Source organism: Ciconia boyciana, chromosome 1 (assembly GCF_034638445.1).
Source record: "Ciconia boyciana chromosome 1, ASM3463844v1, whole genome shotgun sequence".
NCBI lineage: Eukaryota > Metazoa > Chordata > Aves > Ciconiiformes > Ciconiidae > Ciconia > Ciconia boyciana.
Genome location: NC_132934.1, coordinates 28818369 through 28831401, shown reverse-complemented (window position 1 = coordinate 28831401; position 13033 = coordinate 28818369). Strand labels below are relative to the sequence as shown.

Sequence of the window (13033 nt, the reverse complement as noted above, 5' to 3'; positions counted from 1 at the left end):
TAAAGCTATACTGATGATCAGTAGTTTTAGATAGGTTTGACAAGACAAGGTGCTGCGTAAATATTAATTACTGTTTACTCTGAGAAGTAATAACTATATTCTGTAAAAAGCTTAAAAGAAAGCCTGCCTCTTACTCTGGGGAGAAGCGAATTAATGCATCTGCTGTATTTTGTCTCCATCTACTGTGTTTTGGGAGCTTAATCTTTATGGAAAGAACCTTGGTTTTGACAAATTTGACTGTCGCTAACAACAGTAGAGATTATTTTAGTCGCCTGTCTGCTTAAAAGGATGGGTCTATAGTTGAAGTGGCATCTGATATCTAATTCCTCCTGGTTCAGGCTAGACAGTACATGCAGATGCTACCCAAGGAGAAGCAGCCTGTTGCTGGCTCGGAAGGTGCGCAGTACAGGAAGAAGCAGTTGGCTAAGCAGCTGCCTGCTCATGATCAGGATCCTTCAAAATGCCACGAGCTCTCCCCCAATGAAGTTAAGCAGATGGAACAATTTGTGAAGAAGTACAAAAACGAGGCGCTTGGCGTAGGAGATGTCAAGCTCCCTGGTGAGGTGGAAACGAGAGCTGAGAAGAACGTGAACGATGGTGACAGAGGCACCTCAGCTGCTGTAGGAGTGATGGAGGACAAGTCCGCAGATCAGAAGGCATCTCAGTATGTAAGTATAAGAAAGGAAAGATAAAATAAGAAGGTATATTACTATCCGAGTGTTCTCTTTGGTCATTTTAACCCAATTAACTTGTTTGTTAACTTGGAATAGTGAAAATCTGGGGAGGGAACGAAAAGAAGGGGAACTGGAAAATATTGTGAATGTCTGCACAGCGCCCTGGGTTTTGACTGTATTTAATGCATTGCAGCAAATATCTTCCAAAGTGACCTCTTCATCCTTGTTGCAAAAACATGTTGGCTTGGAGATATAGCATTGCAGGGTGGCTTTTACAGAATAATAATCAAGAAACTTGTGTAGTCTTACAGACTAATTGCTACACTTTTCTCCTCAAGAGTTTAGTTTAATTTTAGAAGCCTGTTTTCTCCTCTTTCTTGGAAGAGCACCGAAATTACCCACTTGACAAATCTTGTTTAAAATTAAATGAATCTAAGAAATAATAAAGTAACACCTCTCCCTCCCATGTCCAACAAGCCAAGCTGTATAATGGCTGTTTTGACTAGCCTTCTTTTCATATTCAGATCTATCTCTTTTTTATCTATTATTTTCTTTGGCATCTGACTTCTGCCTTGTAATAGCTCAACAAAAAATAAGGTATGTAAAATTACCCAGTTTTCATTTATATTTCTAAAACTATAGCCTTAATAAAGTATTTCTGACATAACTTGCTGACTTCTGATGTGCATGTCTGCTACCAATTATGAATACAAAATAGGGGTAGGATTACTGATGTAACTTTAATTTAATTTAGTGAAGTTAGACATTCACTTCAGAGTGGCAAAAGCTCCTATAACTTGATTTCCAGAAATGTTGCTATTTTGTGTGAATCCCAAAAATTATTTGTTTCCAGGTTACTTACAGAAAATGAATATATAATTTCTAGATGGAGATAAAAGTTTGTTGTTTGACACGGTTGTAGAATATGGCTTTCTGTCTTATTGGGGGGTGTTGTGTGCTGCTTTTGATGTGGTTTTGTTTGTTTTTAAACTGCCACAGTATATTACTTCTGGTGTAATTCATATGGAAAACTAACACTTAAGTGGGCATGTTCAAAGCTAAAACTTACCTTAATCAGTCATATGCTGTGCCATTTGGTTACCTGTAGCTACTTTCTAAAATTAATTATTCAGTTATTTTTGCCATTATCTTCTTGTGGAGATTCTAAGATACTAAAAAGTTATTTGATTGTGCCTTGAGTAGGCTGCTGTCATTTTGTGTAACCCAGCCTCTCCTGCTGTGTTACTTCAGTTTCACAGCAATTCTTCACTTACCTCCTTGAGAAAGACCTACAGAAATACATACCTTGCATTGTACCCTGCTGGCCAACTGGCTTGGACTACGTTAAGTCAGGCGCAGGAGGCTCTCTGTCCTCTTGAGTAATTGTATCAAAAGGTGCTTTGTTTTTACATTCCACCTATTTATCACTTCCAAAGTTTTCTTTACTCAAGCACTTGAGTATACCTCCTGCTGTTTAGGCCAGGCATATCTCATCACTATGCACAGTGATTTAGAAAAGCTTAGCAGTGTTTAATAGTGTAAGTAAACATTCATGTTGCTTGTCTATTGTTAGGTACTGAGTTTACCCTGGGCTAAATAATAAGGATTTAGATATATTATTTTTAAGTATTTTTTGTCTGATTTCTGCAATGTGACTTAATCTCAGCTATATGCTGTAGCACTATCTGAACTTCTTTTTTTTAACAGTTCAAAATAAACTGATACAGAGAAGAGCGCTTAAATACCTTGTAGAAAAATTGCCATCCTTGTCTACACTTTTTTCTGTCCATTAGTGCTGCATCTTTGTTCTCCAAATTTTCTTGTACGTTGTCTTTCAGACTGAGTCTGAAAGCATGTATTCCTCTAGCTGTGGTAAATAGAATCTCTTGAAGAAATAACTTTCTTACAGAAATGGATTGCAATTCTTTTAAACGTGTTTTTTTTAAAAAAAACAACAACAAAACAAAAGCAAACAGGTCTCCACTATTAGTGTAAACATACTAATAATAATTGCCTCTGTTTTAAAAAAAAAAAATCTTTCACCATGATTGAAAGCTGAATAACAGAAAAAATGGATATTCAGTATATTTTCATCTTGTTAAGAAGCAGTTCTCTATGCACCTTTTAATCACCTAGGCTGGGGATGTTGCAAATGGTAGGTAAACTGTCTTGCCTTGATCGGGGTCCATACAACTACTAAACCTTCCAACTTACTCCTCTTGGAATATGAGGTCTAAAGTAGAAAGAAGAGTCAAAAAGCTTTATATACATATATATTTACATTTCCCCTTTCATTAGTTTCCCTTTCATTCTGTTCCCAGTTCTTCTTCCTCCCCTTGTGATGTCTTTCCATGTATATTTTGAAATTGCTTGTCTGAAACAAGTGTGGGGATCCGATCAATATGCCTTACAACTGAGAGAAAAAAAAATTAAAATACAGAGATAGATATAGAGACATAGATATGTGTACACAGAATTGAAAACTGAGGCCATTTGTGGCTGGGCTTGTAGTGATGTGAATCACAGAAAACCTTCCCAGGGTGTTCAGCCCAGTCCACGCACCAACTGGAGTGCAGGAAATGCCAAACTGGTGATTAAACTGTAGATTAAAATGTTTGTTTCAGTAACATAAACCACCTGTGTTTTTTGAATTGATGACAAAACCCTCTCTGTAAGCAGGTGTAGGGCAGAAGACTGACTATGAACATTTTGGAACTATTTATAGTGTAGCTGTGTTCATAAACTTTGTAGTCCCTTTTCCATAATCACTCTCCCCATCCTAAGGTCATTAATCACAGACTGTTGGATAACAGCCATGAGTGACTAGCATATCCCTAGAACACAGCTTTAAACAGAATGAGTTTGAAATACTCACAAATTTTTGTCTCACTACTGATGCAGATATGGCTTGATCTTCTCATGACCTGTAAGTACAGCCACTTTCTTGTCATGTGTTCTAGTCATAGTCTAGTCAGTTAGCTTTGGAGGCTTCTTATTATTCTTTCCTTATTCTTGAGTATGCAAGTCTCATAGAACATAACATGAATTTTAATTGCGTGGTGTTGTTTTCCTAAGAACTGGACTGTGGTTGCAAGAATGTCAATATGGCAAAATACAATAATCCATTTAAGTAGAGCTAGTGCTATGTCAGTAGAATGTACATCATCTTGAATTGCTTAGTTAAACCTGTACTGTGGCATCATGTCACACTACTATCGGATCATGAGAATAAACTAATGCTTTAATCTCAGTCTGGGAAGGTGGGATTTATTTAATATGTCAGAAATATGTAATTGCTATAAATGTACCTCTTCAAAGACTTATTTAACTTGGTAATAACTTCTCTCCAGTCCTGCTATCGCTGCAAACTGAACATGAAAGAAGGTGACCCAGCTGTCTATGCAGAACGTGCTGGATATGACAAATTGTGGCACCCAGCTTGTTTTGTCTGTTGCACCTGCAGTGAACTTCTAGTAGACATGATCTATTTCTGGAAGAATGGTAACCTGTACTGTGGAAGACATTATTGTGATAGCGAAAAACCCCGCTGTGCTGGATGTGATGAGGTAGGAAATATCCTAGTCCTTTGTTTTTAGCGCACAGGTTTGTTCCCCTGAGAAGTGAATATGACTTTTAGTGAAATATTTCAGTGCAGGGAGATGATGTGACTTTACCAGTTTTAGCTGATCGTAGTTGCAAGGACCTGAAACTGATACGGACACTCCACACTCAGGAAGATCCATAGTTTGCTTTGGATTTGGTGGGGATTTTGTGCGGTCTACAGGGACGTCGGATGTAATACATGAGTGCAAATTCTTCTCCGAAGTCCCAATTATGCAGTTGTTCCCTCATGAAGGGCACTAGGGGGAGCACCTTACTAAATTACGCCTTGTGGAGCATACAGAGAACAGCCTGCCTGGTGTCTCTGGCATCTATGGGCTCTTGATAAACGAAATGGAGGCTTTTGGAAAACAGTCAAACAAGTGAATGCATTCGTTTTGTTGAAATAATTTGAAGCAGTGGAATCACCAGGAGTTCCTTGAAATTATGAAACATCCTGAGGCTAGCTTTATTAAAAGAAATACTATTCAAATGCATATATTAATATTTGTTTGTATCTTCCTCATAGCTAATATTCAGCAATGAATATACTCAAGCGGAAGGTCAAAACTGGCATCTGAAACACTTCTGCTGTTTTGACTGTGACTGCGTGTTAGCTGGGGAAATCTATGTAATGGTGAATGACAAGCCAGTCTGCAAACCTTGCTACGTGAAGAACCATGCTGCGGTAAGATCCTTCCACACGTGTTGGTGCTGTGAAGGAAGGGAATGTACATTTATGGAGCTTGAAACTCATACTTTCTCCCAGTGTTGGGAGTATCGGAAGAGTATAAATTGCATGCAAGTTTAGGCTCAAGTCAGTCATCTTTTTCTGCTTTAAGTTTTTTTTTTCCAAAAGCAGACAAGTATTTTGTCAATTCATAAACTTGAACAAAAGCCACTGGTGGGGGGGGAGGCTGTTCTGAAAATACCTTTAACTTTGCCAGTGGTGAAGCAGGATTTTTTAACATGAGGAGTAAAGTAGGTGAAGATGAGTAATGCTGCTAAACATTTAGTTCGTGTCAATCATAGCTCATTATGACTAGTGGGATTCAACTTCAGCTGGTGCTAAAAGTCTGTAGTGGCAACTGCAATCTAGGTACTTTGTTTCTTTGTATTTCTAACCACATGAGTTATAAAGGAGAGCGACTGACAGGGTAAAGCTAGAAGTTTGTGAAAGGATGGTAGTTCTCTATTCCTAGGTAGGCTAGGAACTCTGATCTGAGATGATGGTCCATTCGTATCTACCAATTAACTAGCTATTAGTTGGGAGTTCAGTCTAATGTGCATCTAGACTATTTATATAGTTAATGGAGGGGAAAACTATTATCTCAAGCTGGCAATTAATAATATTCTGAGGTAGGAATTATCTTTTGGAGAGGCTTTTTTTCCTCTTAAGACACTAACTTTCTTAATCTAAATGATAATTTTTGACAACTGGATTTTAAGATGAATTGCATACAAGACTTTCTAGAAACCCCTAACTCTTTGGCATTGCCAATACACAACAAGATTTGTAACTAATCTCTTCAAATGTATGGGTTCATATATGAAGATCTGTGCTGTTTGGCATGACAAGATTTTACTATTATTTGGGCATTGGGAAATCCTAACCATCATAACTGTCTAAGTCTAGTCCCAGCAGCAACTAACTTAGGTGCATTTTATTATCGTTTTGTGTCCTCAGCTGCATTTTGATTGGGAACTCTGCTTTAAAAATAAAGGAAAATCAAAAGCTGCAGACTTATTTCAAAGGCTTCTTTTAACACCTGTCTCTCTTCTCCAAAAACACCTAAGAATTCCAGCTTTTATTGGACTTGTAGAGAGGATGTGTATGCCTCTAAAGTGTCATTTTGTTTCTAAACAGATCTGCCAAGGCTGTCATAATGCTATAGATCCAGAAGTTCAGCGTGTGACATACAACAACTTCAACTGGCACGCTACGCAGGAATGCTTCTTGTGTTCCTGTTGCAGCAAGTGTCTAATTGGCCAGAAGTTCATGCCGGTGGAAGGGATGGTCTTTTGCTCAGTGGAATGTAAGAAAAAGATGATGTCTTAAGAGAAGACGTGCACAGAACCAAGCATTGCTGCATTCCAAAGGCTCTTGCATTTCTACTGTAAAATATACAGTATCGGGGCATTTAAAATTATTGAAAGTATTAAATAGCATTTTTCCAAAGATTTTTTTTTAATGACTAAAACTTGCTATGTAATCTTCATTTCTTAGCTGTAATACTTTCTTTTTTGGAATATTGTTCCTGAGTCTTATGTCAAATGACTTTATCTCAGAAATGTCAGAAAAAATGTATTGTGAACTATATACACTTTAAGGGAGCTCTTCACCATGGAGGATCTTTTTGCTGTGTCTTGTCTATTGGAAGAAGAGAATGTGAAAATGCTCCAGTTTTTCTTGTTTTGTATGATAAATGTAACTCTTCCACTTTTGGTTTCACTAATTTATCATTTTTATAGTTTCCCTGCTTTCATCAAGCACTTTAGACAAAATGATCAGCTTTACTGCCACATACAATTTTGTTAACGAGACCTCAAGTATGCAGGGAGAATGAAGCTTAAAAGAAAAGTCTGTAATCATTTGCTTGTTGTTGAAACATGGGTTCTTGAGGGATAGTGACTACTCTCACATCTAGTTTGTAAAGTAACTCTGCACCAGTAGAAAACTGTGTTAGCTCATGTTTGTCTGTCTTATAACTGTTGATGCCTGGAAAAGTTTTCATTTTATAAATGTTGAAGTTACTTTACAGATTTATTTGGGGGCAGAGGGAGAAAATATAAAAGGAGGTCTTGCCCAGATTTAAAAAAAAAAATCCACCAACTTTAGTGGGTGTCACTTATCCTTTCAGAACTGGCTTCTGTTTTCATGAATGTTCTTTTCATAAATTGTGCCTTCTATCAGAGGGATGTGGCACACAATACCGTATGCATTTCCAAGAATGTAATTTTGCAAAAGGATCATACTTAGGCTTTTGACTTCTAAGTTCTTAACCAAAGTGCAAAGAAGTCTTTCCCAGAAGACTTCCAGTATTTGAATGAAAAAATCACAGCTGTGTATTCGCTTTGTTTACTAGATAAACCAAATGTGTGGTTCTCTTTCTTTTTCTTAAGAATTACAGATCAACAGTGAAACTTGTTAGCTATCTTTGTGCCAAACAGTGAATGGAGAGTCTTTGGCCTAAAAAACAATAAATAAAATTTAAAAAAAATCTATGCAAGTCTTATGTTCAGCTCTTTCTTTAAGTTTTATGGGTAACACCTACAAATAAAAATTAGCGTTGTTCACTTGAGTTGTCTACTAATTCTGTTCTTGTTGAATCCCCTTTAGGGGAGGCAAAGAGGAGGGGGAATGTTTCCATACTTCTCCCTAGCTTTGACATTATTTAAAAAAAAAACCAAACACTTAAGGCCTGTATTACTGTAAAGTGCTTACTGTCTTGTGTAATATTGTTCATGTGCTTATAGGCACAAAACAATGAGTCTTGTTCCAACAAATACACAACTTCAAAACCTAGTGTGAATTTACTTTTTGTTCACAAACTATGGCTTTAATTATATTTTAAGGCATAGCATGGGAAGTTTTGAATTCACACAGGTGATTCTATGCTAATGTGCTGAGAAAATAAAGTGCATTATGATCCTTTGAGTACTGCAAAACTAAGACAGTGGTGTGAGATACATACTTTGTATGTTATCTAAATTGAGATGTAAACTTTAGGTCTGTGTTCTGGAAGCCTGTACAGCTGTTCTCAGGGATCCCCAGGATGTCTTTCAGCTCATACTAATGGGGCTGTATTCTTGCTAGATTTGCATTTTTTTTAAAAAAAAAAGGAAAACCAGGATGGCTCAGTAAGAGAAGGTATTTCCGTTTAAGTGCTCCTTAATCTGTAGCAGGACATGCTGTGAGAATGCCATTTGGGGGGTGGGATAAGGTCTTATTTAATCATTATCTATAAGGATGGCTTAATAGTGTCTGGATTTCACTTGTCTTGAATGGATCAGTCCTCACCCTCTCACTAATATCTATTCTAGAAAGATGTAGCTGATTTTTATAAAGAACTCCCTGTGAAAAGCTGTTGTGCAACTTTCCCTGCCCCTCTCTTGCTGCCCCATTTAACAGCTCTGTTTCTCATTAATGTGATTGCTTGCACTGATGACAGTCTTAATTTTCACTTTAAATCTTGTTCTGTGTGGTTTTGTTTATTAAACTCTATTATTGTGTAACCTTCATTTAAAAGGATAAGCAGGCATTACCTCAGGACTTCCTCATGCCATCAAGACATAATTGCTAAGGAAATTCATGTCACACCAAACATCTCAATAGTCCATCATCTTCTGGGACTGGCTTTTTCATGCCTCTTCTGAAGCATGCTGGCTTGCTGTCTTTAGCTAGCTCTTCTTGAGAATCTTAATCTTCCCTTGCCTGCTTGCTCCTTTCTGGTCCTCTTCCCTGGAACCTGATGCATCTAGGTGCTTCTGCTAAAGTTTAATCTCTGTGCAGTAACTGGAAAGGATCATGTCTTAGGAAGGTCAAGTGTAATGTGCAGATGATACTGAGAGGACACAAAGATGCTGCTGTGTGACTACATAATAGTTCAGAAGATAATTAGGAGTGCTAAACAGTTTTTTGTAATGAGCTAGGAAGGAATTTATCTTCAGGAACAATGCTTTTAGCGTTAGCTGAAAGATACGTCAGTACACTGGAGCTTGAATATAAGCACTCAGGAGATTTCATTCTGTCACTGCCATAATAAAAATATTGGCAGTTAAGTGGGGTTTTTTGTTCTCTTTATTTTTCGGCTATTTTATCATGGAGGTCCCTTTGGATCTATCTATCTATCTTAGTAAGCTAGGAATAGAAGCTGGAAGTACATACTTTGCAGATGAAATTTTGAACTCAAAGTATGAAAGCTGAAGTTCTACCCTTAAGCCTTATAAGCACTTGTTATACCAACACAACTATTTCTGAAAATAAGAGTAACTGGCTGCAAGAAAGAGCCCGAAGAGGCACTTAGTGAGCTCTATTTGTCATGTCACTGCTAGAATGACATATTTGATTTTTAACTCTTCACATGTTGAGCACCAAATGAAGACAAAGATTCACAGCAGAAGATGCATTTGGCCTTGTTGCTATCAGCATGTGTGAGAAGGAAAAGCCCAAACTTACCTTCAGGATGTAACTTTCTGCCTGTCGTAGCTTTACGTTCTGTGTTGTATGTTAAGTGGCTACTGTGACAACGTAGGTTGTTAGACTCCAAGTTGGCGTTTCTAGAGTAGAGTTGTGTTTTTAGCAACTAGGTGTGGAGAACAAGTATGACTGTACAGTAGAACAACAATTTTAAAAATAGAGATTAAACAAAAGCGGAGGTAGCTTAAGCCATTGCAGCAGAAGGCACCAGAGAGACTATCCTGTCACTGACCTAACTGGGACATCTGGGAACTTGATTTTTCTTTTTGGTATAGCAGTAGCAGTCAGCCTTTTCAAAAAAACCCTTAAAATCACCAGGGTTCTGTCCATTTACACTTCTAACACACCCTGAAATTTTGAAATTTGCCTAGTGCCCAAAAATGGCAGACAAGGTGAAATGCCATTGAGATTATTGTTAAGTCCTGCTTCACTTAACCTATTTGTAACCTTCGTTGGAGTGTCTGGGTATTACCTTGGTTGACCACAGAGGCCAGGAACCTTCACCAGCACCACAAGCATCGCAACACATCATCTTCAGTGCTCTGAGAGCAAAGGAGGTCAGTGGCACTCTTAGCATCAATAACTCCCACTGCTCTTCAGGAGATATGGATTTGTATGCACATGAAGGGCTCTTAGCACAGTTACGTTTTAATCTTTTTTTTAACTGGTTTATATAGTAAAATTTCCTTGTGTATGTCATTCCAAATATTAGTGCATTAATTGGAGTCTTTACAATGTGAATGAAGAAAAAGCGGTAGTGCCATTGTAGCTCTCTTGGTACAAAGAACAAGATTTTCCTTATTGTTTATGGCTCACTGCTACAAAAATACCTTTTTTGTGAACTCCAGGCAAACCATTTCCTTTTGCTGTGATGAGGCAAAGTCAAGGCCGAGTCAGTGCTATACAGGATGGTATTTTGGAGGGCACCTTAGCATACAGCTGCAGTTAGCTTTGGATTTCATGAGACTGCTACTACCATTATATAGTCAGAATCCAATATTGCCTTTTGTTTAAGGAAGTGTTATCCTGAGGATCTGTAAAGTCCAGGGTGGCAAAGGCTTTGTCAAAACCACAACATCTATAACTTTAAAAGAACAAGGCTAAATAAATGCATCTTTGAATTAGGGACAGATATTTATACGTGGTAGGATAACCTATAACTTTTATTGAGATTAGGATTGCATCTCAAACTTATTATGGTTATACACATACTAGAAAGAAAAAGAAAACATGCTTTAAGCAGCTTTTTATGTGTATGTTTAACCTCTGGAAATCTAATGTTTCTGTCTCTTAAAATGACATGCTCATGAGCAAAACCGATACAGCAACTTCCCCTTTTCCTGCAGAATCCTAGGTATTGAGTGTTACAGAACACGGCTGATGGTGTGAAGCAAAATTATCTGGCTTTGTTGCAGTAATGACCGTTAGCACAAAACTGTTCACATTGAGGACTAACTTGAGGTGCTTGGAAGCTCTAGACCATCCATTCCCAGAAAAACTGCTGAGGTAGGGATGGGAGGGTGTTAATGCTTGGTTCAACAACCTCTGCCAAGTTTAGCCTGGTTTTGGGATGCTAGAGCTAGCAGCGAGTGGCAAAGAGGAGACTGGCAGTCCAGGAAAGGGTCAACAATTCAACTAGCAGCAGGCTCTCCAGGAGAACAGGGGCAGAATGGCTGTCCTGTAAGAACAGGGTGAAGGGAGCTAGTATGAGGATGCAGCAGTTCAAGGGCAGGGACTTGCTCCAAAAATTTGAGAATTCCTCTATGATGCCCTCAGGTTCTGGGTGTGCTCTCCCACCACAGCAGAGCCCCATACCCTGTGGCATCTCAGTGAAAGCCATCATAAAAATCACCTCCACAAGAGCAGTCCAGTGGGTCACTGGGGCCAGTGTGGTCTTCTTTCCCAGCCCAAGCAAAGCACTATCAGAGAAGATTCCGGTCTGATTCACATCAATATATATGAATGCTTTTGTGTGTGGAAAAAGATGTGACAGGCCAATAGAAAATCTTCTGCTAGGCCTCCACACCTCTTCATGTGTCAGGACTGTAGAGTGCCGTTTTGTCCTAGAACTGGCAGGAACCCAGTCCAGCTGCTGGTGTAAGGCTTGCTGCCCACATACCTGCCATACTCCACTGAGCACAAACATCATTTTCATTATAGTTTTCTGTGTGAAACACAGGGAGGGTGTGTTCACCTTCTGTTGTATCTCTGGATGAGTGAAGCATTTGCTTCCAGAAATGGGAAGTCTGGATGCGAGGTTGTCCTCAAGCATTTCAACTCCAAATTCTGCCTCGCATCTTTTGGGAGAACGTCCCAACCACCAAGCTGTGGTGTGTCACCACTGAGCAGGCACTCTTCATGCCGGCTGTTGGAGGCAGGCTGCAGCAATTAAGAATGTCATAGTCAACCTAAACTACACGAGACAGCCAATATCTGGTTTTGAATGTTAGCTGAAATTCCCTTGTGCTCTTAAAATTGTATCGCTGTGTCATTAGCAGTCAGCAGTGAGTAGGATTACACAGAGCTAGGTTCGGTGATTTTCAGTCTTGCAAATAGCTGCTTGCTAATGGTATAAAACTGGAGACTCTCCATGCTTACAAAGGCTGTAAGTGATCATCCACTTTCACATGTCACATCTATTACCCTACTGCTTCTAAGTGCTGGGGCCAAAAAAGCCTATAGCCCAGGACCTTCTGAAACTGTCTTTACTCATTCCTTCAGTAAATAAGTACATTGAGTTTATTAATTAAGTATAAGGCTTAAGAATGGTACTTAATAAAATTAATTGTACTGCCAAAGAGGTCCCAGAAGTAGGTGTTAAATGGAAAACAAATCATGTAAAGATCATCAACAATCCAGGAGAAGTGGAGAGAAAAAAATTTAGTCAAAGTACTGAAAATAACATGTTCATTTTTTCAATGTCTTTATTAACAAAACGATGGATAAAGGAACTTCACGGAACAAATGTCCAAAACCATCTGAGACAGGACTAGACTGAGACTGTAGATTGCCACCCTGCGTTCACTGCTTAAATCACCAAAAATGAGCCAGATACTTTTTACTCTGCACTCTGGCAAGCACCTGGGCAGTACCTGCTTCCCTGAGCAGCAGTGCTGAGTTTTGTGGTTGCTACAAGAAATCACAACAAGATGTAACAGATCAGAGTTTCCTCCATTGCCTCCCCCCTAAACAAGTGAAAAACGATTGAAATAAGAGGACGTTTCTGCTACAGATTAAGCCCAGCATTGTTCAGATTTGGCTTCAAGCCTAGCATTGTTGTTGAAAACTTTTGCACCCAGTTTATGAGAAACTAGTCAAGCTTCATATATTTGTTAACTTTTTGTTTGTTAAAAAAAAAAATGTAGCGTCACCATAAAATATCAAGACTATTTATTGGTTGCCCTGGATGAGTCATTTACATGAATCAAGACTTGACTTGTATGTTTGCAGTAATTGATATCTTCACAGCAGCCACATGATGTTCTTCAGTTACCCAGCAGATGCCGTCTGTGCTACGCTCAGCACACGTGCTGCACCCACAAGGCAAGACCCTGGGAAA

At 38.7% G+C, this 13033-nt stretch overlaps 1 protein-coding gene across 1 annotated transcript in view; it reads left to right on the top strand.

The window, feature by feature from the left end:
- TES (testin LIM domain protein) overlaps nt 1-7499 on the top strand; it is a 29070-nt gene extending 21571 nt beyond the window's left edge. The window contains exons 4-7 of the mRNA XM_072861595.1: nt 339-668; nt 4025-4240; nt 4804-4962; nt 6142-7499. Coding sequence (XP_072717696.1) covers nt 339-668; nt 4025-4240; nt 4804-4962; nt 6142-6333 — 897 coding nt within the window. The 3' untranslated portion in view covers nt 6334-7499. The remainder of the gene's footprint in view (nt 1-338; nt 669-4024; nt 4241-4803; nt 4963-6141) is intronic.
- The last annotated feature ends 5534 nt before the right edge of the window (nt 7500-13033 follow it).